This window comes from Heliangelus exortis, chromosome 1 (genome assembly GCF_036169615.1).
Source record: "Heliangelus exortis chromosome 1, bHelExo1.hap1, whole genome shotgun sequence".
NCBI lineage: Eukaryota > Metazoa > Chordata > Aves > Apodiformes > Trochilidae > Heliangelus > Heliangelus exortis.
The window spans coordinates 71,575,407-71,601,902 of record NC_092422.1 but is presented as its reverse complement, the minus strand read 5'-3'; the positions used below and the strand labels follow the sequence as shown (position 1 = coordinate 71,601,902).

At 43.7% G+C, this 26,496-nt stretch overlaps 2 protein-coding genes across 4 annotated transcripts in view; one reads left to right on the top strand and one right to left on the bottom strand.

Moving 5' to 3' along the window:
* The window catches only part of SHROOM2 (shroom family member 2), a 126,151-nt gene extending 119,845 nt beyond the window's left edge, over nt 1-6,306 (bottom strand). The window contains exon 1 of the mRNA XM_071747800.1: nt 5,917-6,306. Within this exon, the coding sequence (XP_071603901.1) occupies nt 5,917-6,135 (219 nt within the window). The 5' untranslated portion in view covers nt 6,136-6,306. The remainder of the gene's footprint in view (nt 1-5,916) is intronic.
* A 349-nt stretch (nt 6,307-6,655) lies between these two features.
* GPR143 (G protein-coupled receptor 143) overlaps nt 6,656-26,496 on the top strand; it is a 31,920-nt gene continuing 12,079 nt past the window's right edge. Inside the window, exons 1-4 of one of the 3 annotated variants that reach the window (XM_071747884.1) lie at nt 6,656-6,779; nt 9,870-9,971; nt 22,168-22,618; nt 24,340-24,449. In XM_071747884.1, the coding sequence (XP_071603985.1) occupies nt 22,375-22,618; nt 24,340-24,449 (354 nt within the window). In that variant the 5' untranslated portion in view covers nt 6,656-6,779; nt 9,870-9,971; nt 22,168-22,374. Of the gene's footprint in view, nt 6,780-9,865; nt 9,972-19,695; nt 20,177-22,167; nt 22,619-24,339; nt 24,450-26,496 lie in introns of those variants that run through there. The other 2 variants (XM_071747874.1, XM_071747889.1) reach the window with 2 other exon arrangements.

The window sequence follows — 26,496 nt, the reverse complement described above, 5'->3', positions numbered from 1 at the left end:
TATAGGTTACAAGTCCATAGGAAGATTAAACACAAATAGCTTTCCTCAAGAAAAAAGGTCATGTATGTGCTGTAATATTGGCTCAGTTACTACTAAACAGCTGTTTTCTCTCATCTATTCATGACCGGGTTTCATTTCCCATTTATCCTGTTCTTTCCACACTCCCATACTTTAAATATTCATTAAGCAGAACACAAAATGAATCAAGTTCTCCAGGTAAAAATATATACTGATTAAAATATACGGGTAAAAATATATATTGATTAAAGCATATGTACCAAACATATAGACAGCACACAGGCCCACACTTTTTTTTCTTTTAAAAACCAAACAAAAACACAAGCATGATGGATAACTAGGTAATAAATGGCGTTGCTGGCATTCTTCTGACAACAGCAAGCAATAACTAGAGGTCTCTTGCTGGTCTTTTATTTTTATGCTAATGCTTACTGTAGGATCCAAAATTCATACTGAAAAGTAGCAACAGACATAACAAGAGAAGTTTACATTGTCCTTTAAATAGGCTAAATTAATAAGTATTTAAATAGGCAATCCCACTGCCTAACTCCTGTTGCAGTAACCGTTCCCACAAAACACACCAACTCTCGTGCTAGGCTTCCCAGACATGAATGTTTCTGGATTTACTTTGTTTGAAACTAAAATATCATGACAAATCTGAATTTGCCTAAGTAGCTGGAAGGGGGAAATGCTGCAGTGGGGAGAAAACCAAGTAATTTGGAAGCAATCAGTATTTCCATAAGTTAAAAGCTTGTTTGCTGCAAGGAAGTTTCTTAGTTCTGGTTTTAAACACAGCATTTGGACCCCTCAAGAGGAATTCCGTCCTAAAAATGTGGTGTGAAACACACAAAGGAAAACTGCAGTTTCAGGGCTGCAAGCACATAAACACCATTTCTTAAACTGCACTCACACGCTGTTTGTTGACTACTAAGCATGTAACTCAGCTGACTTGAAACTTCTTGAGTCACAAGCCTTTTAACTCATCCTCTCATTTCAACTCATTTGTAGGTCACATAGAGCAATATCCAAGATCGTTTTAAAATGCAATTTCCAATACTGGTGGTATTTCAACTGTTAACACTTTAGACTTCTTCAGCCACAACATTCTCATCAGGTCTAAGTGTGGTGGGCTTCATTCTGCCATTAAATGCATGGTCATAATACAGAGCTCATGTAACAGCTGTTAAAGTGCTAAAATTGAGAGCATTTCCCTTCATCACTCAGCTTACCTAACTAAAAAACAGTAATATCTTCTTGCATCAAAGCAGACCAACCCTTGCTTTTCAGTAATCAAGACCTAGGATCCAGCAATCAGACACAAAGGTAAACAGCACTCAAAGCAGTTTCTTTAGTGCTGAAAAAAACCCAAATAACTTTTAACATATTAAAAAAAAAAAAAAAAAAAAAAGAAGGAAAAAAAGATAAATTGCTATGTGATTATTTTAATCCTAAAACATTCATTCTAATATAGAAACACTTCCTAAACTTTTTCAACTATGAAATTTTAACTGCACAAAGGACCAACTCAGACCAATCTTGCACAAACAATAAATCCCTCTTACAAGTTAAGAAGCTGAACGAAAGTTTCAGAAGGAAGGCTGGTTTTCTGGACATGAAGCTTTACAGCCAAGTTCAAGAACTGTTAATGTCTATGAGCAATGCAGCCCACCCTAAACACCTGACTTGACATAGGCAAAAAGCAGTTACGTTTGAAAATTAATAAATTAATACAAGTTACAAGTATAAAACCTTCAGCCAGTTGATCAAGAAGCATTCCAAATAATTCAAATAATTATGAGGCTAAGCAAAGTGCAATTCACAGCAAACCACAGACAGCAGCACATTAGGAGAGCAAGTGGAATAAAGAGAAATAAACAAAGGTTCAGAGTCTGTCTGATACTGCTTCTTCTTGAAAGACAGCACCTCCAGCTGGGACATGAATTCAGCACTGATTAAGGAGACAAGAACTCTGTCTACTAAATCAACAACAAAACTTCTTGCAACAGTCCAGGTTTCACTTGGAAATCTTGCCGAAATACCAGCCAAGCCCAGCCTTGACTAGCCTGCAATGAGATCATAGCTTGAGGAGGTATAGCTGTAGGCTCTTGTAATACTGATACTAAAGAGGAATTTATTTAAATGATACAGCAATCTTTCTTGAAACACATACACTATGTTTTCATACTTGGTAATGTAATAAGGATAACACTGACTGAAGAATAACATCAGAATTCCAAGGAAATTCTTAATACAGGAAGTGAAATTACTTTCTACTCATCACCCTCAATCAATGCTGGGACTGAAACTACAGGTTGGGCATCTCAGATAAGAGTAATTTTAAAGTAAAAGTAATCAAGATAATGCAGCTACGGGAGATTTTCACGAGATTCACACCTAAGCACCTCAACTTTTCATTTTCATTATTTCCAGTAAGATCTCCCTCTTCAGAAGTTTTTTGCTTTAAAAGGAGGAAAAAAAACTGAGGCTTGTGAGACTTTTAAGTCCTTCAAGTTGTCACTTCACCTTCTGTTGAAATACACATGTTGCTATAAAAAGCAAGTCCTTTTTTTCAAGCTGTCAAATTAGGCAAGAACAAGCTGCCTTTGGGCAATTTTTTTTTTTAAACGTTATCACACACACATAGATCAGAAAAAATGCAAAGCATTCTTTTAAAGTGACATTATAAAAATAACAGTAAGCAATACCACCACAACACCACAACTTTTTCTCTTAAATATTAGCAATGCCATTTTTACGTGGGTGGGGCAAGCTTTAGAAGACCAGCTATGTTTAAAGATCAAGCAAGCTGTATCATGCACCATTTTTTTCTATGCCTAATGCAGCAACAACAAAAAGGGCAAGGAATAAAAAATAAATAAATAAGTAAGTAAATAAAAGCCTCGTGTCTGGCAGGTGAACTTGATATTCTGCCTACCTGGTTCAGGGCTATTTCTCCTGTTTCAGCTACAGAAAGCAATGCTACCACTGAAGAGGGAGGGCTGCCCACCCAGCAATAGCTGGGCCCCACTCTGGGGCACCAGCAGGGTGACTGCAAGTTGCCCTCTCCTCCCCTGGGGCCAAGCACTTTCCCTCCTGACATTCCAGCAGCTGAGCACTTATCCCCCTGCTTTAGGCTGGACACATTTTCTTCAGCATACCTTCCCCTTCCCTGACTATTGGCAGTTTTGTGGCTCAAAAGATACCCATTGTTTTAATTTACTAGATTTCTATGTGACTCAATTCCCAAATAATATTTGCAGCTCTTCTTGCCGTAGACTGTCCCTCTGATATCTGTAATAAAAAATGTCCCTTCCTGTCAGCAAGTGAAATAGCCACACAACCATTGCAACTAACACCCAAGAGGTGTGCTACACAGAAAATGTTTCAAAAATGAACAACATACACTTACTAATATTATCAATTATAGTTTTCTAAGGTGCTGCTTTTCTGGCAGTTATGATAGTTGTCCCATATATGCTAAGGAAAGCAGGAAATATTTACACCACAGATTTCCTATCATTTACATAAAGGTGCAACTTTCTTCAAAGACTGATATTCCCTTTGAGACAACAGTAAGAAAGGAGAGGGCAGAATTTTAGAATTCCCCCTTAAGTAGCTGCTATCTGAAACTCCATTCACACCTCCTCACATTCCTCTCCTTAAAAAGCAGCAGTTGTCCTCATCTATCCTCACCTTCCCAGAGCAGCCCTGGACTAGAGTGGTACAGAGCTTCATAGCCAGATCACACTTCAGCACAGTTTGAATCCTCAAAGCCAGGAGGTTTTCCACAGGTATCCTGAAGGATTCGGTCCAGTGGGTTTTTCCCAGATCACCCACTGACCAGCCACCAGCCTGAGATGGGGCAGCACAGGCAGAGAAGCACAGGTGAAATGGCATCCCCTCTTCTATGGCAGCCTGGAAATCCCCACAAGCATTCTCTTCTCTGAGAAGAGATAAAACTTCACATCTTTACTGCAATGAGAGATTGTTCTAACCACACAGTATGCAATTTTTCTTCCCAGTAGCTTTCCACCAATAGAAGCTGTACAGAAAAAACCAAAAAAACAAACAAAACCCAACACCAATAGGCATGGCCCAAATCAAGAGAAGGCTCCACAGCTAACAAATTGTCTTCCAGGGGACATGAGCTCCAGTCCCTGATTTCAAAACTAGTTCTACACACTTGAGTCCACCAATGGCAATTGAAAATATATTCCAAAATTTAGACACAAAGATCCAGGCCACCTCTTCTTCCTAGGTCTGCACAAATGGACACCAGATTTCTCATCCACAAAGCAGCACGGTTTCAGAAGGTATCAAGGCTGTAGTTCCACTTAATTATTCCTTTGCAACAGACCCAGTTTACAAGGTTCCCAATCCCCAAACACTTCTCTCCAACATTCCACAGCCACATCCTCATGCCACAAATACTTAAGCACATTACTTAATACCTAAGTAGCATTATGAATAAGTATCACTGATCAGCCTTTAGATGTAGCACCTATTAGCCATTACCAGAAAGGTGGAATTATTTGAATTGCACTTGACAATTATTGGCACTTGACAGCTAGTAAATACATAGCAAGTAGCTCTTTTCTCCTTTCCACAAATGCTCCCAGGTTTGATGTTGATCTGGCATACTGGTAAGAGGGGAACCAGATACACACACATTTTTTCAGCATATACTTCTTCTGACAGTTATTCCTTGAAAAACAACAGTAGGGAAGAATTCCAGAAAACTATGGTTTCAGAAGTCCTAACCAGGAAAGGCCATAATGCAGTTATTTCAAGGGTAGAAGGGAACCAACTAGACAATGAAACCAACTAAAATACAAGACTAGAATAATTTCTGCCATGGATAAAACTTGACTTGTTGACCTCTGACATTCTCTGTGCACTTCTGACATGGGAACAGGCAGAATCCACAGGACTTGTAGACAAAGCATTTACAGACCTTTCCTACAGATCTTGAGCAAAATGTGCTTTGCTAATGTGAATTTTTTCCAACTACATATGGATCTATTTTAATGTGTTTTCACTGTGCAACACAAAGCTGTCTTAACAGCAAAACCCAACAGTTAGTGGTGGTTCTAAAGTCAAAATACTCAAGATTAAGAACATTTCTTTAATTCATGCCCAATACAGGTAGTTTAAAGCTGTAAGTATACAAGGACATTAAAAAAAAAAAAAAAAAAAAAGAGAGAGAGAAAAAAAAAGTAACCAGAAAGTGCATATATAACAAGAGCCTCCCACTCCTCCTCCCCCACCCCCGTCTTTGGACCATGGATTTGGTCACTACCAGAAAAGACCTCCTTTTTAAAGGAGTGAGATACAATAGGTGACCCTTATTATTTTGAATTTCCAAGTGCAACAGCAGCGGAGAAAACTCAGCCTCAGAGACGGGAGTTTCAGTCTCGTACCCTTCTGCGCCAGGAGCCCAGAGGGAGGGAAGGAGAGAGAGGGAGGGAAGGAAAGGCCCAGCACAGGGTCTCGGGCTGCGCTGGCAGCAGTGGGGTCCCCCGGCAATTTCGAGTTTTTAATGGGGAACAAGAGGCGGAGAAGCATTCAGTCGAAGCCGCCTGGCTGCCTGCGCCCAACAACCTGTTGCCCTCAGAGCCGTACGGAAGCGGCCCGTGTCGGACGCCGGGTGCCCCAGCACCCCCAGGCACCGTCTCCCCGACCGCTTGCGGCCTTCAGAGCTCCGCCGTCAGGGAACCGGCCCGCCGGCACCTGCGCTGGAACCGGCGGCGTCGCCGCAACCGCCCTGCGGTGAGCCCCGGGCTGCGGGCGGGCGGTGCGGCGGGGCCCGCTGCCACCGCTGGGCTGTCACCGCCGCGGGCGAGCCAAAATGGAGCCGGCCGGACCCACCACCCTCGCCCCTCCTCCGGCGCCTCTCACCTTGGTGATGATGAGGGGCTCCCCGTGCTCTCGCCCGCCCTTCAGAGTAAAGCCCCAGGGAGCCCCGCCGGTCAGCAGCACTTCCACCAGCTTGTAGCTCTCCGCTCCCCGCTGCTCCAACATTACCACCACCGGCCCCGGTTCCACCAGGACGGCGCCGAGACGCGAGTCGCCGCCGGCCAGCCGCTCCCGCCCGCTCCGAAGTCCCACGTCCTCCATGGAGCCCCCGCGCCGCCAGCGGCGCCCGTCCTGGCCGGGGCTCGCCTGCCTCTGCCGGCCGCTCCCCGGTGCGCGCCAGCCGGCGGCAGCCCGCGGAGCCACCTACCCGCCCCGCAGCGCCGTCCAGCCCGGCCCCATCGGCGGCGAGAGAGGGCTGCTCCCTCCCTCCCGCCCCCTCCTCCTCCTCCTCCTCCGCAGCCCACGGTATTGTCTCACGCCGAGGCCAGAACCCGGCGGCAGCAGGGGGGCGGCTCCAACTTGTGGCAACTTGGCGGCAGGGGAAGCGCCGCCGAGCAACACGGGACGCCGGGAGGAGAGCGGCAGGATGAGGCGTCCCTGCTCCTCTCCCTGCTGCCCCGAAAAGGGGCCGAAAGCCACTTCCCACCGCGGGGGAGCAGCTCGCCCCTCCCTCCCCAAAAGAGAGCGGCCCCGCAGCGCGATCTCGCCGGGCAGGGACGAGGGGGAGAGGAGAGCAGCCCAGGCCCGGCCGCCAGACAAAGGCGGGAGCGAGAGGGTCCGTGAGCCCCGGAGTCACCCCAGGGTCGTGGTCGTGGGGGTCGTGCCCCTGCCGCCCCCACCTCTCCACACTCAGGGGCGGCAGCGCACCTCTTTACCCCTCGTCCCCAAACAAAAGCGGCGAGCAGGTGCTTGAAGGGGGGAATCCGTGCCCCTACGGCTGCGGGAGAGGAGAGGACAGGGGGCAGCCAGCGGCTGCGGCCTGTCCCTAAGAAGGGACGCCCCGCCCTCGCGGTGCCAGGCGGCGGGGGGCCGCGCCGCTCCGGTCGGGGAGCGCGGGGGAAAAGAGGAGGGGCGGCTCTTTCCGCCTTGCCGTTGTGTTCGGGGAGGGCGGCCGAGAGGCGGAGAGTTAAGTGCTGGGAGCGACGGGGCGGGAGGAAGCACGGCGACATGGAGGGTACATCAGGGGGCAGCCGCGGCGGGAGCCAAGGGAGGTGCTTGCTCCCGGCCGTTTCACCCCGCCCCGTTCTATCTCCACCACCTGTGGGGCGGGAGGAGCCCCAGCCTGAGCCCTGCCTGAGCCGCCCGCCTCCATCTGCCTCCCTCCGAGACCCTCTAGCGGCAGCCGGGGGCGAGGCGGGGCCGGGCTAAGGTGAGGCGAGGCCTCGGCCAGGAGGGGGCTGGTCCTGCCGGCTGACCCCGGAGGATCTCCGGGAGAGCGGCCCCGGGGGTCAGGAGGGCGGCAGGCCCAGGCCGGGCTTGGAGGTGGGACGGAGAGGTGTAGCCCACTGAAAAAAAAACCTAAATTGAAAGCAATTTGGTGGGACGTACAGTCCCAGATGTTGGTTCAGCTGCCAAAACACTAAAAAAAAGTGATGGAGAAGTGTGAGGCAAGACTGGAAGTGCTGATTGTAAATGCAAGTCTTAATTTCTTGGAGGGTTAATAAACGCAGGGTTTGGGGTTGCCTGATACCTTCACTGAATTAGTGTCAGGGCTCGGAGTAAAATGCTTATTTGTTTCTTTGTTTCTTTATTCATTCATCTTAATTACAGTACTCCGCAGGAGGTTTCACTGATGTAAATGGGGAACAGATTTGGCATGGAGCACCTGAGTACCAGTACTTAATCCTTCTTTGCTTTTCACTGTCATGCAGGTGAAATACACTTTGTACTTGATCTAAGACACAGGGAAACCTGTATATGAGCTTCCAGAAGACAAATGAACCTCAAAGGTACTTCCACACCTACACAAACTGTCTCATGGAGGTGCCTGTCACAGGCACTAGGGTTTCAAGGTTCTGTATGTATGTGACAGATTTTGTACTTGAAGTGGGCATTATGCCATTCTGATTTTGTAGTCTGACCCACTAACTCATCTGGCTTATTCTGCAGAAATCTCTCCTGCCGTGCATTAAGGCATTTTGTTTCTGCAGTACTTTCAGCATATCTACATGACATTTCTCTAATACCTACAGTAAACTTTGGTGTCAGGATTGAGAGCATCTGAGGTCATCAATCCCAGCAGCATACTGGATGACATATAGAAGGCAGAAAAATATTTTATTATGAAGATGACTGTTGTTCCCTCATGACTAAGGGATAGAAGGAACTGTGGAGGGGGCATCCAAACTTACACATCCCTATTTGAGGATCCTGCTAAATTCAAACCTTTTGCCAAACCTATGGACTGTACCAAGTTCTTTAAGGCCTTGAGTGACTTGCAGATCTTCAGTCAGATTAATTCTGTGATTCTTTTCTGTCACAGAGACGGGTGCTAATGGTAAGGCAAGTAATAAGAAGAAACACTCCACAGGTAGAGGGATATACAAATATTTTTTATCCGTGTTCTGTCCCCGGTTGTCCTTGGGATCTGCAGTGAAGTCTTCAGTTATGTTTGTGTAACACATATGAGGTTGTCTACACAGCAATCAATACCAAATAATGTATGGCTGGAAGTTTTACAGAGCTGCAGCATACATTTTTGGTTTTTGTGAGCGTGATAATAAAGATAATTTGTTCAATAACAAATTGAACTTAATGTGTCCCCAAGTACACACATCAAAATGGAATGGACATAAAATATCATCTATCATTAGCAAGATATATAGCAAGATCTTTTAGCAAGAAGAGGAAATTTACTGCTGAACATTCATTCTTCTTCATCTTGAACTTGTTGTTGTCCATAAGAAATTGTTCTGGCTTTTTGATTTGGTCTTACAAATCCATTATTGAAGAATGGTAAAGAAATCTGAGCACAGATTTTAAAACTGGAACATCTAGAGTCAGGGACCAGCATCTACATTAAGGAAACCAAATGCAAGCCATCCAACTCTGCTAGTGTAATTACATCAGCTCTCAGGAAAGCAGTTGCCTAGAGAAAGAATATCTGAAAGGTTTCACACTCCTAATTAACAAAGACCTCGTGAAGGAGCAATTTCCTAACTAATGCTTGCTTACAGCCTAATGGTCTGACACAGTCATCAAGCAGATCCCCAACCTGTGGCTGACTGTTCAGAAATCAGACTTCATTATTTTGAATGACACTTTTTTTTGCCTTTTATCCTGTGATGATACCAATAGAAAACTAAGAGTCCACTATGTAAAGTTCTTTATACATATAAGAATGACAAACCAAAGCAAGATATGAATTCTCTTATATTTGATGAAGTTCTCTTCACATCTCTTATATCCTCCCTGTCTGTGGGATTTGAAGCTTGTTCAGAACCCAGGAGACTGGAGACTTGTACTTGTGCTCTTCTTAAAATATTGTGATAATTTTATTACTTTAATTTCTGCAGCTTCTACCAGCTTTCATAACATTTCAGATAGTCATAAAGAACAAAAGGTTTAGTAAATATGTGCTAAGATCTTACTTTCCTTTTGTGTGACAAGAAAACCAGTGCTAACTGTATGGGTCTAACAAAAGCCTCAGTGACCTAATCTTCATTATTATCCCTTACAACTTGTTTCACTTGCCAAATGTTGTCTTAGTATGCAGAAGTTAGCAACAGATGGAAGAAATGCAAGATACATCAGGATGCCATAAATGTACCAAAGGAAGTAATAGATGTCTTTATGCTAATAACAGAGAATGAGGCAGCTATGACCACTGTGCTATAGGAGGGATCCCCTTCTATAGTAACATGTACTATTCATATTATCAAGTTGCTTTGCAGTGATATACAAGTTATCCAAACACCTCCTCCTGGCATGCACAGGGAGCTATCAGAATTTTTAAATTTTTTTTTTACTTAATTACTTATTTATTTGTCAGACAGGACAGTTCCCACAAACCCAGTTTGTGAGTTTCTGCCCCAGCAGCTAAGATGCTTGAAAGAAGTAGAGGCTTCTGACTCATAGTCACAGAGTAAAGAACTGAGGTAAGTTAAACCTTTACAACCTCCTACTGTTTGTTACCACTCCTTTCCTGGAGGTAACCACCAAACATCACAGTTGGGTGAAGAGACAAGATGCCTCTGCCCTAGCCATTTGAAACAAACAAAAAAAATATGCCCTGGGGTATGTGTAGTTCATTGACAGTTTATGTTAAGATGCTGGACCAGAAATAAGCATCTGACCTGTTCTGCTCTGTCAGCTCAGCTACCAGGGTTGCAACCTCTACCAAAGAGTCAAAGCAGACTCATACACATTCTCAGTGGCATTTGCCTAAACAACCTGGCTATTTGATAAATGTACCAATGCAGCTTCTTCTATGTAGTCATCTGCCAAAGTTGCTGAAGAAACAGAATTTTAGTCACCAGTTGTGTACGAAGCGTTGGTGGATAGAAAAGTATGTGTAGTGTGATCTCTACAGTGAAGATGAAATTAATCAAAAAAACCCTTTTTTGAAGGCTAGAGTTTTGTGACAACATTGTGAATCTGGTCAGGATAGTACCAGAACTCAGGGCAAAAATGGATTACAAAATAGGAGTTACGGACTTGAATATCTGGTTCCCAGAGAACTCTCCTGTAGACCTCAATTCCACTGGCACAGCAATTTGTAATATTACTATTGAAATCTATAGGACATCCATGCACATATTGTACGTGGAGCAAAAGTTAATCCTATGTAGTGTTTTGTACATTTAGTAAAACATACAGTGAAATACAGATTCTAGAATGGTTTGAGTTGGAACGGTCCTTCAAAGACCATCTGGTCCACTCTCCTGACATGGGCAAGGAAATCTCTGACTAGATTAGGTTGCTCAAAGCCTCAAAGCCTGGCCTTGAGGACTTCCAACCTAGGGGCATCCACACTGACTCTGGGCAACCTGTTCTAGTGTCTCACCACTCTCATTTTAAAAAAAAAATCCTTCCTTAGGTCCAGGTAGAGATTAGAACTGTAAAAAAGTCCATTCCATCTTTCTTATAAATCTCCTTTAGATACTGACAGTCTGCAATAAGATCTGCCTAGAGTCTTCTCTTCTCCAGGCTGAACAACCCCAACTTTCTCACCCTGTCTTCATAGGAGTGGTGCTCCAGCCCTCTGATTGATTTAATGGGGAAATAAAATTTCACCTTTTTGTGACTCTCTCCAGCAGCTTCATGTCCTTCCTGTTTTGGGGGCCCTATAACTAGACAGAGCACTGCAAGTGTGGTCTCATGACAGCAGAGTAGAAGGGGAGAGTCTTGCTGGCCCTTGACTTGCTGGCCATGCTTCTTTTGATGCAGCCTAAAATAAAGTTAGCTTCCTGGTCTGCAGGTGTGCATTGCTGGTTCATGTTCAATTTTTCTTCCACCAGTACCCCCATGGGGCTGATCTCAATCTGTTCATCACCCAGTCTGTGTTGACACTAGGAATTGCCCCAACCCAGTTGTAGGACCTTCCACTTGGCCATGTATTTCACACAGTCCCATTCCTCAAGCCTGTCAAGGTCACACTGGATGGCATCCCTTCCCTCAAGTGAACTAAATGACCACTCAGTTTGGTGTCATCTGCGAGCTTGCTGATGCTGTACTGAATCCCACTTATCTGTGTCACTGATGAAGATATTAATACTGGTAACAGTACAGAGGCTTGAGGGACACCAGCCATTACTGATTTCCCCTTGGACATTGATCTATTGACTGTAACACTTTCTGTGGCCGTATATCCAGTTCCTTATAAATCCAACAGTCCATCCATTAAACCCATAGCTCTACAGTTAAGAGGTAAGAATGCTGTTGTCTGGAGTACCTACTCTATGAGGACAGGATGAGGGAGTTGGGGTTGTTTAGCCTAGAACAAAGGAGGCTCCAGGGAGACCATATAGTGGCCTTCCAGTACCTGAGGGGGCCTACAGGAAAGCTGGGGAGGGACTCTTTAGAGGGAGTGTAGTGGTGGCACAAGGGGTAATGGTCTCAGACTCGAGGAAGGTAGATTTGGATTAGATATGAAGCAGGAATTCTTCCCTGTGAGGGTGGTGAGACACTGGCACAGGTTGCCCAAGGAAGTTGTGGTGTCCCATCCCTGGCAGTGTTCAAGGCCAGGTTGGATGGGGCTTGGAGCCACCTGGTCTTGTGGGAGGTGTCCCTGCCCATGCAGGGGGATTGGAATTAGATGATCTTTAAAGTCTTTTCCAACCCAAAGTATTCTATGATCTATGACAACAGTATATTGAGATTCCTCAGGGTGTTCTTGAACTTGACTTTCTCCTACTGTGTGAGGAGTGACTTGAGTTTCTCCTCCTGTCCTTGCTTTGAGGTTCAGGGGCTTGAGAGATCTGGGAAGAGAGATTACCACTGAGGCAAAAAAATTGTTGAGTACTACAGCCTTTTCCATGTGAATTGTCACCAACTCTCCTGTCTTATTTACTGGGGGCAGGTGTGTGTGTACATCTTTTAAATTTTCCTTTTCTGGCCAATATACAGTTAGAAGCCCTTACTATTATTCTTTACATTCCTCACCAATTCAGCTCCAGCTGTGCCCTAACTTTTCTAATCCTGTGCCTACACATCCAAGCTACATCTTTACATTCCTCCCCAGATACAAGTCCCTGGTTTCATGCCCATGGATTTCTTTCTTGCACTTTGTCTTAACTGGAAGGTTCTTGCTGCATGATGCCAGTACCATCCCTTCCTTGCCCGATTTCTTACATGTGGGAATCAGGAGATGTTGTGCTCTAAGAAAAATTTCCTTAAAGAGCTGTCGTCTCTGTTCAGCTTCTTTGTCCCTGAATGTAATTTCTCAGGGGGTCCCATCCACTAATTTCATAAGCATTTGAAAGTTCACTCTTCTATAATTCAGCATCCTGACTCTGCGCTTCACCTGGTCCATATCCCTCAAGATTGTGAGGACCTGATCATTACAGCATAAGCTGCCAGTAAACTTGAGATCTGTAATTAGTTCACCCATGTCAGTAAGCAGCAGGTCTAGTCACACTTTTCTTCTGGTTGGGCTTTCTGTCACCTAGATTCAGCAATTATCCTCAATGCCCTCTAAGAGTGTCTTGAACTGCTTACAGCTTGCTGTCGTGCTTTTCCAGCAGATGCCAGAGTGATTGAAGTCCCCTGGCAGGATCAGAGCCTGGAAGCATGATCCTTGAAGTAACACCCTTTTGTCAAGAGGCTCCCCTTGATCAGGCATCCTGTAGTAAGCACCAGCCATGAGGTTTTCCTTGTTGGCTTGGCACCTCATTTTTACCTGTAAGCCCTCAACCCATTCACTGCTTCTTTTCTGAGACAGCTTTGTGCTGTAAATCCTTTTTTTTTTTTTTCTTTTTACATAGAGAACACCACTTCCTTCCCGTGCCTGTTCCTTCTGAACAGTCTGTAACCATTGACTTCAGCGCTCCACTCACGCAGTTCATTCCACCAGATTTCAGCAGTGCTGATTAGATTGTAGCTTTCTAGCTGCACCATGGTTTCTAGCTCTTTCCTGTCTGAAACTCTAGTGTCTTTGAAAATAACCATCACAAAGACCAAAGCAACTGAAACAGTGATAAGAAGTTCCTGTAGGAGAGGTGAATGGATTTTTTGATCAAGTAATTCAAGGGCTGGCAAGCTGCTGACTGTTTATTGTGGAGTCTGAAAGTCCTGAGAACCTGGAGAAACAGGTTGGGTAGCAGGCCAAGAGACAGACATCCTGGCATAGCTGGGAATCAGGAGAGTTTACTTTGGAAACCTGACACGTTTCTTCTGATGGATTCAGTATAATCACACTGTTCTGCAAACCACTTTGATTTCAGCAAATTATCCGTTTTCCCAGAATGAAAAATATAATGTTGAAAAACTCCCTCAAGATGTCTCCAGTGTGATTTGGGCACTTTAAAAACCTTCCCCAAGTGTGTCTTGTTTCTTCTGTACTGCAAATAAGGCTTCATCAGCACATAACTAGTGCTGGAGATTTCAACTTTTCAGATGAATGCTCAAATAAATTTTGACTTTTTCAGTTCTTTAGGACAACAACAACAACCAAAAAAAAAAGCTTTACCTAGGGCTTTTTCTAAAGCTGAAATGTGTGAAAGAACAGCATTTCATATGCTACTCTGATATTTATATCCCCAGTAAGCTGTTTATTAAAACTTTGATTCTTACTTATTCTCACAACATTACATGCACTTCGTACCTCAGAGCAACTTTCTGAGGGTGAGAGTATGCACTGTGGAGCGAACTGCAGCTGCAAGTGACCAAGAGAAGAAAGATCCTGATTTCCTAATAATATTATTGGCTCATATTTTGAGGCTAGTTAGAGATGTAGACAGAGAAAATGGAGATGAATCCAACACATATCCCACTACAGGATTCATAATTTTTATGATTTTGCATGATACAAGGTTGAAAGTCAAAGAAAAGGGTAATAACAACTTCTCTTGTGCTTGCAGAGTCAGAAAGCAATGTGCAAGCTGGCAAGAGGAGGTGAATATGTAACCAGCTTCCCCTGGGGATGGTGTTTTCAGTTGGCAGTCAAATTCAGGCACAAGTTAAATCACGCCTTGGGTGACAGTCCTTCTGGTACCTGTAAACCTGTTCCTCTTCCAGTTCCTGCACTAGGGCTTTTTGTCAAATTGTATTACAACATCTCAGATTTCCACTCTACAAGGAAACCAAAAAGCAGAGTGACAGCAGATTGGGGCTGAAGAACTGGTACATCACATTCTGCATTTTTTCATTGTCAGTGGGCTAAATAACTGTGCAATACTTGGGCAAACCTTGGGGGCTAGTGTAGGCCAGTGACTGTTACTATGAAGGGTGACACCACCCTTTTGAAGTTGTGGAAGAGAGATCAGCAGTTTATGCATATATGTATACACACACACTATATATAGCTTATTTGGTTGTACGTATGTATATTGCAGCTTCATTGACCTGGGACTTTTTTTGCTTCACAAAGTTCCATCATTTCAGTAAAGCATCATTTGTAATATTTATTCTTGCCGCTGCATTTCTGATTGCGGTACATTAGGGAGTGTTTTTCCTGGTCCATCTTCTTTGCTAACACATGTTATGTGATACCATTCTTTGTTAAAGAAACTGTGCTGTGCCACTTACCCTTGCTTGTCAAAAAACAGGCAATGGCCCATTCTGATTACATGAGGGATGCATCCTCAGACTGCTAACAAGCAGTCTTTAGTGCATTTAAACTGATATCACAGCATATCACTATATACTGTACTTGATGAAGAAGATCACTATAGCAGGGGTGATCAAGGAAAAAGGGCCTCAAAGAGAGGGTTTCCAATGCTCTTTTTTTTGTATGAGGCTGTGAAGGTTTTTAAAAGAGTAACTAAATAGTAAAAGGCCAGAGTATGCATGACAGCAGACAAAAGCCTGGTAATCTGGTATTTTTCATTTGGACTTTGTCTTCATTTGCTGGTTAACCCAAAACAGACCTTCCTTTTTCTGCCTATCAGCAATGTGTAAATAAATCATTGCATTCTATAAATAGACACAATTTCTTCATTTCAAATGACCTTTCTACTCTTAGCTTGGTTACACAGAACATGAACCGTGTCCAGGTGGAGGTCATAGGATGTAGCATTTCAGGAGAGTCCATCGAAGTACGCATGCAGCATGTAGTAAATGTTATTTTTTTATTATTTCATTTGGCAGTCCTATTGCAGTTTTCCCTAAAGCATCATGTATGCACAAGAAGCTGTGGCCCAGCAGTGCCAGACCCATGATAATGGGCAGATATAAGGCTGGTTCAAGCATGTCCAGGAGTCCACAGGGACAAAAGTTCCTTCTGTGCATGCCACCTCCCCAGATACTGTTATGCCTCTTAAAGTAGAGATGTGGTCTCTTTTCTCAAGTTAGCAGATGATCACAAGTTTGAGGGAATCCTACGGAGCCATACAAATGAGAAAGAGTGCCAGCATTCAAATTAGCTTTTCCTGGTTTGTGTTCAGCTTAGAAAGGATAAGGCTGCTGTGGGAGGTACTGCTTTGCTAGCCTGAATCTACAGTGTGAAGTGTACACATGTCAGTGGGACATTGTTAGTAATATCCTGAGGAAATGGCTTCCAAGAGGGATGTGTGGGGGTGGAAGTGGGTTGTTTTGTTGCTCATCTTCTGTAGTAACACAGATCCTATTATAGCCCCCATAATGTCCTTTGAAAATCTGAATTATGCAGTATTAAAGGTACACAGAGGATTTCTTTCAGAACACTGCATTTTCTGAAGCAGTTTTAGGACTAACCACTCACTTGGAGTTATGCTCCAATGCAAGTAGCTGAGGCAGCTCAGCTATAATAGAAGTGTACCCTGTAGCCATATTGCTCACCTGAAGAGTATACCCAGTAAATGACTATGGATGCTGGGGGGGTTAGTCTCATTACTTTGTTCACCATGAACTGTGAAGTCCACCTTGGACAGTAAAGTCATGATCTTCAGTCTTGAAGAACAGAAAAGTCAGAAGTGCTTACTGCACTATAATGTTTCTGCTGTTATTACTGAATTTCTTCTTGATTCCCTGAGCCAGCTAAGGCATGCTTTTGGGCTTTCTCCTAGTTTCAGAAATGACCAGACAAAAATTGGTGGAGCAGAAGGTTTCAGCTTTCCTCCATCCAGTCCCAACATGCTGCAAGGCTGTCTGCTGGCCATGCAGTCACTGAAGAGGGAAGAAACCCAATGATGCTCATGGGATTTGAAGGGGAGCATCAGCTGGTCCCTGGGGTGATGGCACTCTTTGTCAGAATAATCTTTAATACTTGGTTATGACATTCAACAGGACCATCTAACTGGCCGTTGTACACTGACAATTTAAGCAATTTAATTAACAGTCTTGGAGATTTCTTCCATTGTAAGAGACCTACATGCTTATGAATGTTAATTTTCAATATCACCGTGTGTAGAGAGGGTAATATTCTTTCTTTTCAGTCTTTTTCATCAGTCAGCTCCAACACAAACTGCATCTCATGTAGTCTGTTTAGGTGTGAAACAAGCTATCTCAATTACGTCTGATGAAAAGGAGGTATCTTTTTGTTCTGTGAACTGATGTAACAATGACAATGTTTACTGGTGGAATTTGTCCAGAAATGAGGCCACAAAATCTATCTTAAGTGTCCTGCAGGTTCAATATTCTGTAATATTCGTATCATTGGCATAGGGAAGCTAAGATTTTGTTCTTCCAGTCCCTATGCAAAAATTGTTTTCTCCAGTTTCTGGATGCATTTTTCTACTGACCTATTTTCTACTTCATCCATATAAACCTTGTTTATTAATTTAAATGCATAATAGGCACAGTTTCTGCAACTAATTTGTGTACATTTCTTCACAAGTGTCGGATATGGTAACATTTCCCTGGAGAAGATATATAAAGTCAATAAAATATGTATAACATGGCTGTGTCAGTCAAATATGCACAATTACTGAGCTGTTTAAATGCACACTCATTTCATGTATTTCTGTTCTCATTCTTAATGAAAACAAGAGGAACTCAAACATTATTATTTTTATGCAAAGGAGATACGTTCATTCACATAATTTTAAATTAATGTTCTCCATCCTTAAATGTAAATTACTAATTTACAACTCTGTAATTATATTCAAATCACTAAGGGAAGTGATACCTTTTGTTTTTCTTCCAGTTCTTTTCAGTGGAGTCTGTAGCTATTATAAAATCATGACAGATTTTACACTCGGAATAATATTCCAGTATCCCTGCCTAAATTTACAGAGAACTGGTGAGTGAATTTTCCCATTCATTTCATTTATGCATGAAGTGATATGCCAGTTTAAAATTAGCTTTAAAAATTAGTACCAATATTTACGGGAAGCCTTACAGTTTCTTCCAAAATAAATCTATTTGCAGGGGGTCTGTATGGATAAAAGTAAGAACCATGCTAAGCATATAGAGGATTTGTATGCTAAGGCCTTTAAGAGCATATTTCAGTGTTTGTTGTGGCCATCATAACTGCATTGGTTTTATTGCATCCATTGAGACCGAAGACAGACCCAGCTTTCATCAGTTTGGAAAATGCTTTGTCAGGCAATCTGTAAAATACTACAAGATCATGAGCTGTTGACAAAACAGAGTTTTTACATTTGTAAGGTTGCTAAGATCTGCCGTGTGAGCTGTAAATTGAATTGAAGTGCATCTCAGTGCAGTCAATGAAGTGATGCATTGAACTGGTACACAGAAACTTGAATAAATTCTCTTCTGTCTCTATATCCATAAATTTCCTTCTCCTTCGCAAACGAGTGCTGTAGTCCCAGATTTAATTCAAATGGTGATTAAGGTATCTGTAACTGCACACTCAGGCATAAGCTCTAGCACACTCCTTAACATCAGAAATGCATGCCTGTCATCTTCTTGTGAACCTGTTGCTCTCCCTCAGGAACAGGCAAGCCAGTACTTCATTCTAATGATGAACAAGGACTGGACTGAAACGTTATGTCCCAGGTCTGAGGAGTGTGTGAGTAGCTGTTTCTAAAAGCTGTGTGTACGGAGTACCTACACCATTCTACTTGCAAGTACAGTATTTTTCTCATTCCTAAGCACACTGCTGCCAATGGACAAAACCAGGATTGGAATTTTTGGTGTTGTGCAATGCTGTACTTACACTGTGAGTTTGATTGGCATTTGAAATGCTACGGGTTTTTTTTTTAATATTTCTTTTATGTGTGCTGGTTGTCTCCAGGCTAGATCCTGTGCTTAGTTGAGATCTTGTGTTGGTGCAGAAATGGGAGATATACTGTATTTGTGGGTGTATTTTGTACCACCGGTGGCAGTGGAAACTGTGTCAGTAATTTCAGAGGGAAACAAATTAGGACCTTTAAAATTGTATATTTTATTGAATACTAAATAATGTTTCTCAAAAAGGCAAAATAACCCTTCTCTTACTTCTTTCGTTACTTTTCTGTTTCCTTTGCCTTTGTCCTCAGCTTTTATCCTCTTATTTTCATAATCTCGAGAAGCCAAAATAATCTCAGGTATAAGACTCCCAAACCAGCTTTGAATTTCTTTGACTGTTTTGACTCTTTATACTTTGAGCCCAGCAATGAAGGCCAGAGGCTAGCTAGCTCTTACCAGCTGAGCTATAGCTGGCTCATTAGTTTTCCAGTTCCACCTCCCATTCAGCCCCACATGTCCACATGTAAAGACACATCTACTTGTATCGTGGCAGGAATCCATTCACTCATGAGTCACCTTATTTTCTTTTTGGATTAAGTATGCTACAGGTCATATGCTTTGCTTCCAATAAAAATCACTTACTCCCTCTGTGATTGACTGTGTAATCAAATCCTGAAAGAGCAGGAGGGAAGGGACCCAAAATAAGAGATTAAAAAACAATCCTCCACTCAGAGAAGTATAGCAGTAAAAATAGGGTGCACAGATGACAAAACTCTGGAAAGAAAATAAGGGTAAAATAAAATTCATCTCCAAGGCCATAGACTACAACTGAAAGTAGTTTCAATGTAGCTGAATAAAAGGAAAAGAAGCATTAAAATAACAAAATGATGAACCCATATGGGCAAGTTAGAAAAATCATGGTTAGGATCAATGAAAACAGATGGGCAGAAAAAGTAAAGCATGCAAAACATCCCTATCTGTAAACTAGAACAAATGATCATGATAACAACTTGATATTTTTGCAGAAAGGAAAAAGGCAATGGGAGTTGGGAAAGGAACAATTTTAGAAACTGATAGTAGAAATTAAAGGTTTCTATTCAACAGTTTCTATTTCTGTCTACTAATCAAAAAGTTTGCAGTTCCAAAAATAAACCATGCAATATAAATTTGCCTGCAAAAAGAGCAAACATAATTTAGTTCATATGTATTTGCATTGTGTATGTGGTATATAATGGCTTTATTTTAAATAATAATCTGTCTCTGTGGAAATGTGATTTTTGTTCTTTAGTAGCCAGGTAGACTGCAATGCAGTATCTTGACAGAGAGGTGGCAACTCTGTACACTTCTGCACTAGCAGAGGTGGAATGAAGCCTGAGGAGTCCTTTGGACTAACATGAGATCATAGGAATTCTCCTTTACCTCAACAAGAGCTTGTATTTCTGCAGTAGAGCAACCTTTCTATCCCCAGTATATTTACATGAGCCAGCAGTGCATGCTTGCAGCCCAGAAGGCCAGTCACATCCTGAGCTACATCAACAGAAGCCTGGCCAGCAGATCAAGAGAGGTGATGATTCTGCCACTTTCCTCTGCTCTGGTAAGACCTCAACTGGAGTGATGCATCCAGCTCCAGAGCCCTCAACACAGGAAGGACAGGGATCTGATGGAGCAGGTCCAGAGGAGGGACACGAAAATGATCTGGGGACTGGAACACCTCATGTACAAAGACAGGCTGAGGGAGCTGGGGTTGTTCAGACTGGAGAAAATAAGGCTCCAGGGAGATCTAATAGCAACTTTCCAGTACCTACCTGAAGGGACCCTACAGGAAGGCTGGAGATGGACTATGGACTGTTTGCAAGGGCCTGTAGTGATGGGATGAGAGCCAATGGCTTTAAATTAGAGAAGAGTAGATGTAGAATGGATGTTAGGAAGAAGCTCTTTACCAGGATGGTAGGTGGAAGAATGGGACAGGTTGCCCAGGGAGGTAGTTGAAGCCTCATCCCTGGAGATATTCAAGGTGAGTCTTGACAAGACTGAGCAACCTGACCTAGTTGAGGGTGTCCCTGCTTACTGCAGGGGGATTGGACTAGATGACTTTTAGATGTCACTTCCAACCAAAATTATTCTATTCTATTAGTCTATTGTTCTTGTATACATGGTAGTAACAAAATACAGGATTACAATATCCAGGTCACTCACCTGTCCTCATCTGTGGAGCAGGTAAATCTCTGTATGCTGGAAAGCAGAAAAAAAATAGACAGGTGCCATTCAGCTTTAAAATAAAGCTAGCATCCTGCTTTTTGAGTGACATAGCTGGGTCAGAGCATTGGGAAGGCCCCTGGGAGCAGGCTGAATTTTTTACATGACGTGTCTGGCATCTTGGACTTCAGCTGCCACCCAAGGCCTGCCACTGCCATCCTGTACCAGGAGGCTGCTCGGCCCCCACCAACCCTCATCAGGCCAATGAGCTTGGTGGGGTTCATTCTTGTGCTGGGATCAAGGGTACAAGGTGTCTTGCGTAGTGAAGAACTCATCAGGTACCATTTTACCCAGGACTGACGACCCTTCTCCCTAATGAGGGCAACCATGGTGGCTGAGGGCTCTGTTTTATAAGCCATGCACACAAAACATCCCACTGGCATTCTTCAGGCCTTCATAATTTCTGCTAAAAAAATAAGCTGTGCCATTGGAAGAAAAGATGTAAAAGGTTAGGTAATTTGTTCTTATAAGGATTTACAAAATCCATGACTCCTTCATTTAACGTCCAGTTCACTTCAAGTCTGTTGACAATGCTCCATCCTGTATTTCCTGAATATGTTCCTACAAACAAGCTTTCTGGAAGCATGAGGGCTGACACAAGCAGTTTGAAGCTCAGCTAATAGGGGAGAGTTAACTTTTGTATTTGTGACTGCAAGTATTTGCTGCTTTGTCTAGTGGGACCCCTGACTTAAAGGATATTGTCTTGTAAAAACAAGTAGTACAGAACAAATTCCTGTTTTCATATTAAACCCTTAAGAAATTAAAAATGTTAAAACAAATATTCTTGAAAAATCAGAAGTCCTGGAATTATCCATGTCAAGATGATCCAATGCAGACAGTACCAACTAAAGAGAAGACTTTTTGTGCTCATGGTTTACATAGGATGAGGTTACTATTGACTTCCTAAACGTAATCTCTTTTGACAGTGATAGGATATCAAGTTTCTAGTTTTAATAGCAGCAATGAGTGGGTTGGAACACTAAAATATAGTTGAGTTAGGGTGTGGATTTATAGCCCTGCTCCTCCCTGTAAAGGCTGAGACTGCTTGTGTCTGGACTCATCTTTTCAGTTAATTTGCAGTAATTAAAAGGTGCCGTGTGGGATGGAGCCAAAGAGAAACACAATTAAAATGTAATGCTTCTCCTTTGGTATCTGCATCCTTATTTGTTTTAAACCATCTTGAATGCTCTGGTGAGTTTAAGTCTTCCTGTATCTCAGCCTGTGCAAGCAGAAATATGCGAGTGAAGTGTTGCCAATGGCTCTGAGCAAGCATGGGGCATGTTTCAGATTACACTGTGTTTTCTTGTTCAGATCTGATCTCCTTGCTAGGAGAGGCTGAGAAAGGCAGCTCTAGGGGATTTACTTCTAGCAGCAGCAGCAGCAGCAGCAGCAGCACATGATCCATCAATCGCGTGATTCTCACCACTGAGGACTAATGGGGAGGGTGAAGAAAAAGCGAGCTCTGCCTTGGGGAAGCAGCAGCAGCAGCAGTTCCTCCTGCTCCCGGGGCCCCTCCACCAGCTAGCTGGATGCTTCATGGCGTCTCCCAGGTTAGAAACCTACTGCTGCCCCAACCGGGATGCAGCCACACAGCTTGTGATGAACTTCCAGCCTGCAGTCTTCTGCGGGGTTTGCATCGCCAGCGCCTTCGTCAGTCTGCTGCTCACCGTCCTGCAGCTCCTGCCGAAGAAGGGACAGAGCCTGCGGAAGATGCCTAAAGCCTCCTCCTCTTCCACCATCCTTCTCCTTATCTCTATATGTGATATCCTGGGTGGCGTAGGTAAGCACCAGCTTGATGTTCCTCACCTTTGCTGTGGCAGGCTCCTCTTGCTCCGAGGTACCATAGCTGAATGGAGCTGGTGAGTGACCAGCAGAGGTTTCCGAGGGAAGCGTGCTGTGATTTCACACGGGAAGATTTGGGCTAAGTGAAGTCAGAAGACGGTGGGCCTTTGGGGCAGAAAGGCCTTGTTTAACAGTTATATTTTAGAAGTTAAAGCTCTTGACAAAGCTACACCAAAATCTCTGCTTTAAAAGAAATTAAAATCCACAGCCAGTGACTGGTTCTCAGAGGAAGGCATACAAGTGAAGGCAAGGCAGCATATTTAAAAATAAAGCTGCCGTCACTTAGCTGATCCTACATTTTACAAACTCTCCTGTATGTTTTCACATCCTCTCAGACCAAGTTTGCCATTTTGTTCATCTGCCAGCCACCTCTCTGGGCACGTCATGTCCTCTGCAAATGAATTTGAATTGCAGCTGTATACAAATCATGCCAGACACAGGCTTTTGAAATGCTAGCAAAGCTCCCTTATCAAGGGCAACCTGCTGCCCAGCACCTGGCTGATGGGCTGGAGGAATAAAATGAAACTGAATAAAACAAAACTAATGTGTCTAGTTGAAACTGTTGTATCTAAATCGGTTCCATTGGTCTATGGCATTTGCTGCCAAACTAGGTATAAAGATATAAATTACCTGGACACATGCTGTGAAAATGCAGGATAAGGTTTTTTTCTACAATAGCACTTTTTCCCTCACAGTAGATAACAGAAGTAGTGCTGTTTTGTAAGTCTCTCTCACTGCTTGGGAAGGGAGCAGGCTTTTAGATCTATTTCACTTTCACATCTAGCCAGGTTGTCTCATGGTACATAAAAAGTAGCAAGATTAAAACAAATTATAGAGGGGGAAATAAAGAGAGATACGGAAAAATCATGTGTGCATTCACCTGGGAAAGGTCTTCTCACTCATATAAGGCCAGTAATAGATGAAGTTATTTTTCTCCTTTCTCTTTTGCTGGCAAGTTCAATGTATTTATTCATCACTGTCCTTTAATTAGTCTCACTTTAGTGGGTGGGAAATTGTTCTCTTTTGGTGGGAAACCCTTCTCTCTTGGTGGGAAACCTGGCAGGTTTGTTCTGCTATATGTTGGTGCTTTGACAGCTGTTTCAAGCAAACGCAGAAGAATATCATTAGCAACCAATAAGTTAATTATAAAAAATCGGTGTTATTGTTAGCTACTTGCAAAGTCCTGCTTTTCTTGATCCTGCATCTGAGACGAAAAGAGCTGCTTGTAAAAATGAAGACAACAAAAAGTAGGAAATAACTTTTCTCTGCGTTGAGGGATTATGCAGAAATCAATACTGGCATGTGAATATATATACTGGTAAAACTGTAAATAGGGATTTACTCTTTTGTGTCAATCTGTTAAATGCTACATAATTTATTATAGGGAAGTGCTTATCTGTAACTCTCTGCAGGTAAGTGAGATTTTAATCTAAATAGCATTTAAATCCCAGCAGCTTCAGACCCTTGGGGGCTTTTCCTGAGTTTCAATGGACATTTCAATAGGGCAGCTGCTATTGCTCTGCTCGTCTGCAGCCATAACCTTGCTGTGAATGCACAAAATCTGGGCTGCCATGTGAAATATGTGGCCGGGGAGAGGCATGTGACTCAAAGCAGATTCAAAGCATTAAAGCTTTTTTTTTTTTTTTTTTTTTTCTTTAGGTGTAATCTTCAGGTCAACTGTATGGCTGGGTTTCCCAGGCTTCATAGATAACATTTCTGTGGTGAACGGGACCGACTTGTGGCCTTCTGCTTTCTGCGTGGGGAGTGCGGTAGGTACTGAGTTCACCTCCTCTGCCTCCTCATCCTGCCTGAGAGTGTGGGGAGTCTGAAAGGCAAAGCACTGTGTCCCAGAGGAAATTCAGCTGTGAGTCAGAGCCTGGCTATGATGGTTTCAGCCTCTGCCACACCCCTGCAAGTGCTCTCATGCCTCCAGCCAAAAGCCTGCCTTGGGGCAGGCAGGGTGCTAGGCTGCTCCCAAGCTTTTTGTAGGATCATCAAATCCAGGTTGCAGTGTACCTCACAGATCATCCCATCCAACCTTGCTAGGCAGGAACATGGTTTAAATGAGATGGCCCAGTACCTTTCAAGCTTAAAGCGTCCAGCACTGGGCGAGCTGAACATGAGCCAGCAGTGTGCCCAGGTAGCCAAGAAGGCCAACGGCATCCTGGCCTGGCTCAGGAACAGCGTGGCCAGCAGGTCCAGGGAAGGGATTCTGCCCCTGTACTCAGCACTGGTGAGGCCACACCTCGAGTACTGTGTCCAGTTCTGGGCCCCTCAGTTCAGGAAGGATATCGAGGTCCTGAAACAGGTCCAAAGGAGGGCAACCAGGCTGGTGAAGGGACTCGAGCACAGATCCTACGAGGAGAGGCTGGGGGAGCTGGAGCTGTTCAGCCTGGAGAAGAGGAGGCTCAGGGGAGACCTCATCACTCTCTACAACTCCCTGAAAGGAGGTTGGAGCCAGGTGGGGGTTGGGCTCTTTTCCCAGGCAACCCTCAGCAAGACAAGAGGGCACGGTCTCAAGTTGTGCCGGGGGAGGTTTAGGTTGGACATCAGAAAAAATTTCTTTACCGAGAGGGTGATCAGACATTGGAATGGGCTGCCCAGGGAAGTGGTGGATTCTCCATCCCCGGAGATATTTAAAAAGAGACTGGATGTGGCACTCAGTGCCATGGTCTGGTAACTGCAGCGGTAGTGGATCAAGGGTTGGACTTGATGATCTCTGAGGTCCCTTCCAACCCAGCCAATTCTATGATTCTATGATTCTAATCCACCACTTCCCTGGGGAAGTTATTCCAAAGTCTGACTGTTCTCATAGTGAAAAATTTTCTTCTGCTGTCCAGTTGGGATTTCCCCAGGAGTAACTTGTACCCATTACCCCTTGTGTTCTCCTCACGACTCCTTTGAAAAATGGAGTCTCCATCTTCTTGGAAGCCACCCTTTAAGTGCAGGAACATGGCAATAAGGTCTCTCCTAAGCTTTCTACTGTACAGGCCGAACAAACACTGTTCTCTCAGCCTTTGCTCCTGTAGCAGGCTTTCCAGTCTTTTGATCATCTCTGTGGCCCTTACCTGGACCCTCTACTACATGTATGCATCTTTTTTGTATATGTGGGACCAGAGCTAAACACAGTGTTCCAGACGTGGCCTGCCAAGGCCAGTACTCACTTGTTACAGGAGTAAGGGGCTGGGGTTGTGGCAGGCAGACCTTTACCAAAGCCAGGGGTATGAAGGCACAGGGTACTACAGACCTGCCTGAACAGGCTGTGAAACCATCAGCTTGGTTTGCAGTGGCACAGCATTGCTAATGCCCTGGCAGCTCCCTCATACCTGCAGCACAAGGGTGTTTGCCCACCTCCTCCAGCAGAAATGACAGCCTGTGTGGTGGCTTATTGCAGGGACTGACTGAAAGCAGCAACTCGAGTAGCTTAACTTAGCTTTTGTGGTGTGAAAGTCTGTGTTTTAGACACGCAGGGACTGCAGGATAAATACAATCAAAGGACACAAAACCACTGTAGAAATTCCATCTCTGCTGTGCAGGATTACAGCTCAGATTGCTGCTTATATGGGCATTCAGAAATTACCACATCTGGATGAGACTAATTATTTTCTGGATTGAAAAGAACAAGAAACATAGAACAAGAAAATGTGAAGTGCAGAAGTGCAGATTGAAACTCAGTTTCAAATACTACAGCCTCAGTCTGAGGCACATAATTTGTGTTTACTATACAAAAAGAAGCCATGTTTTTAACAAACTGGGGAGAATGGCAAATAAGATAGATCCCCACTTCACTCAAATTCAGTAGGAATCAGTGAATGC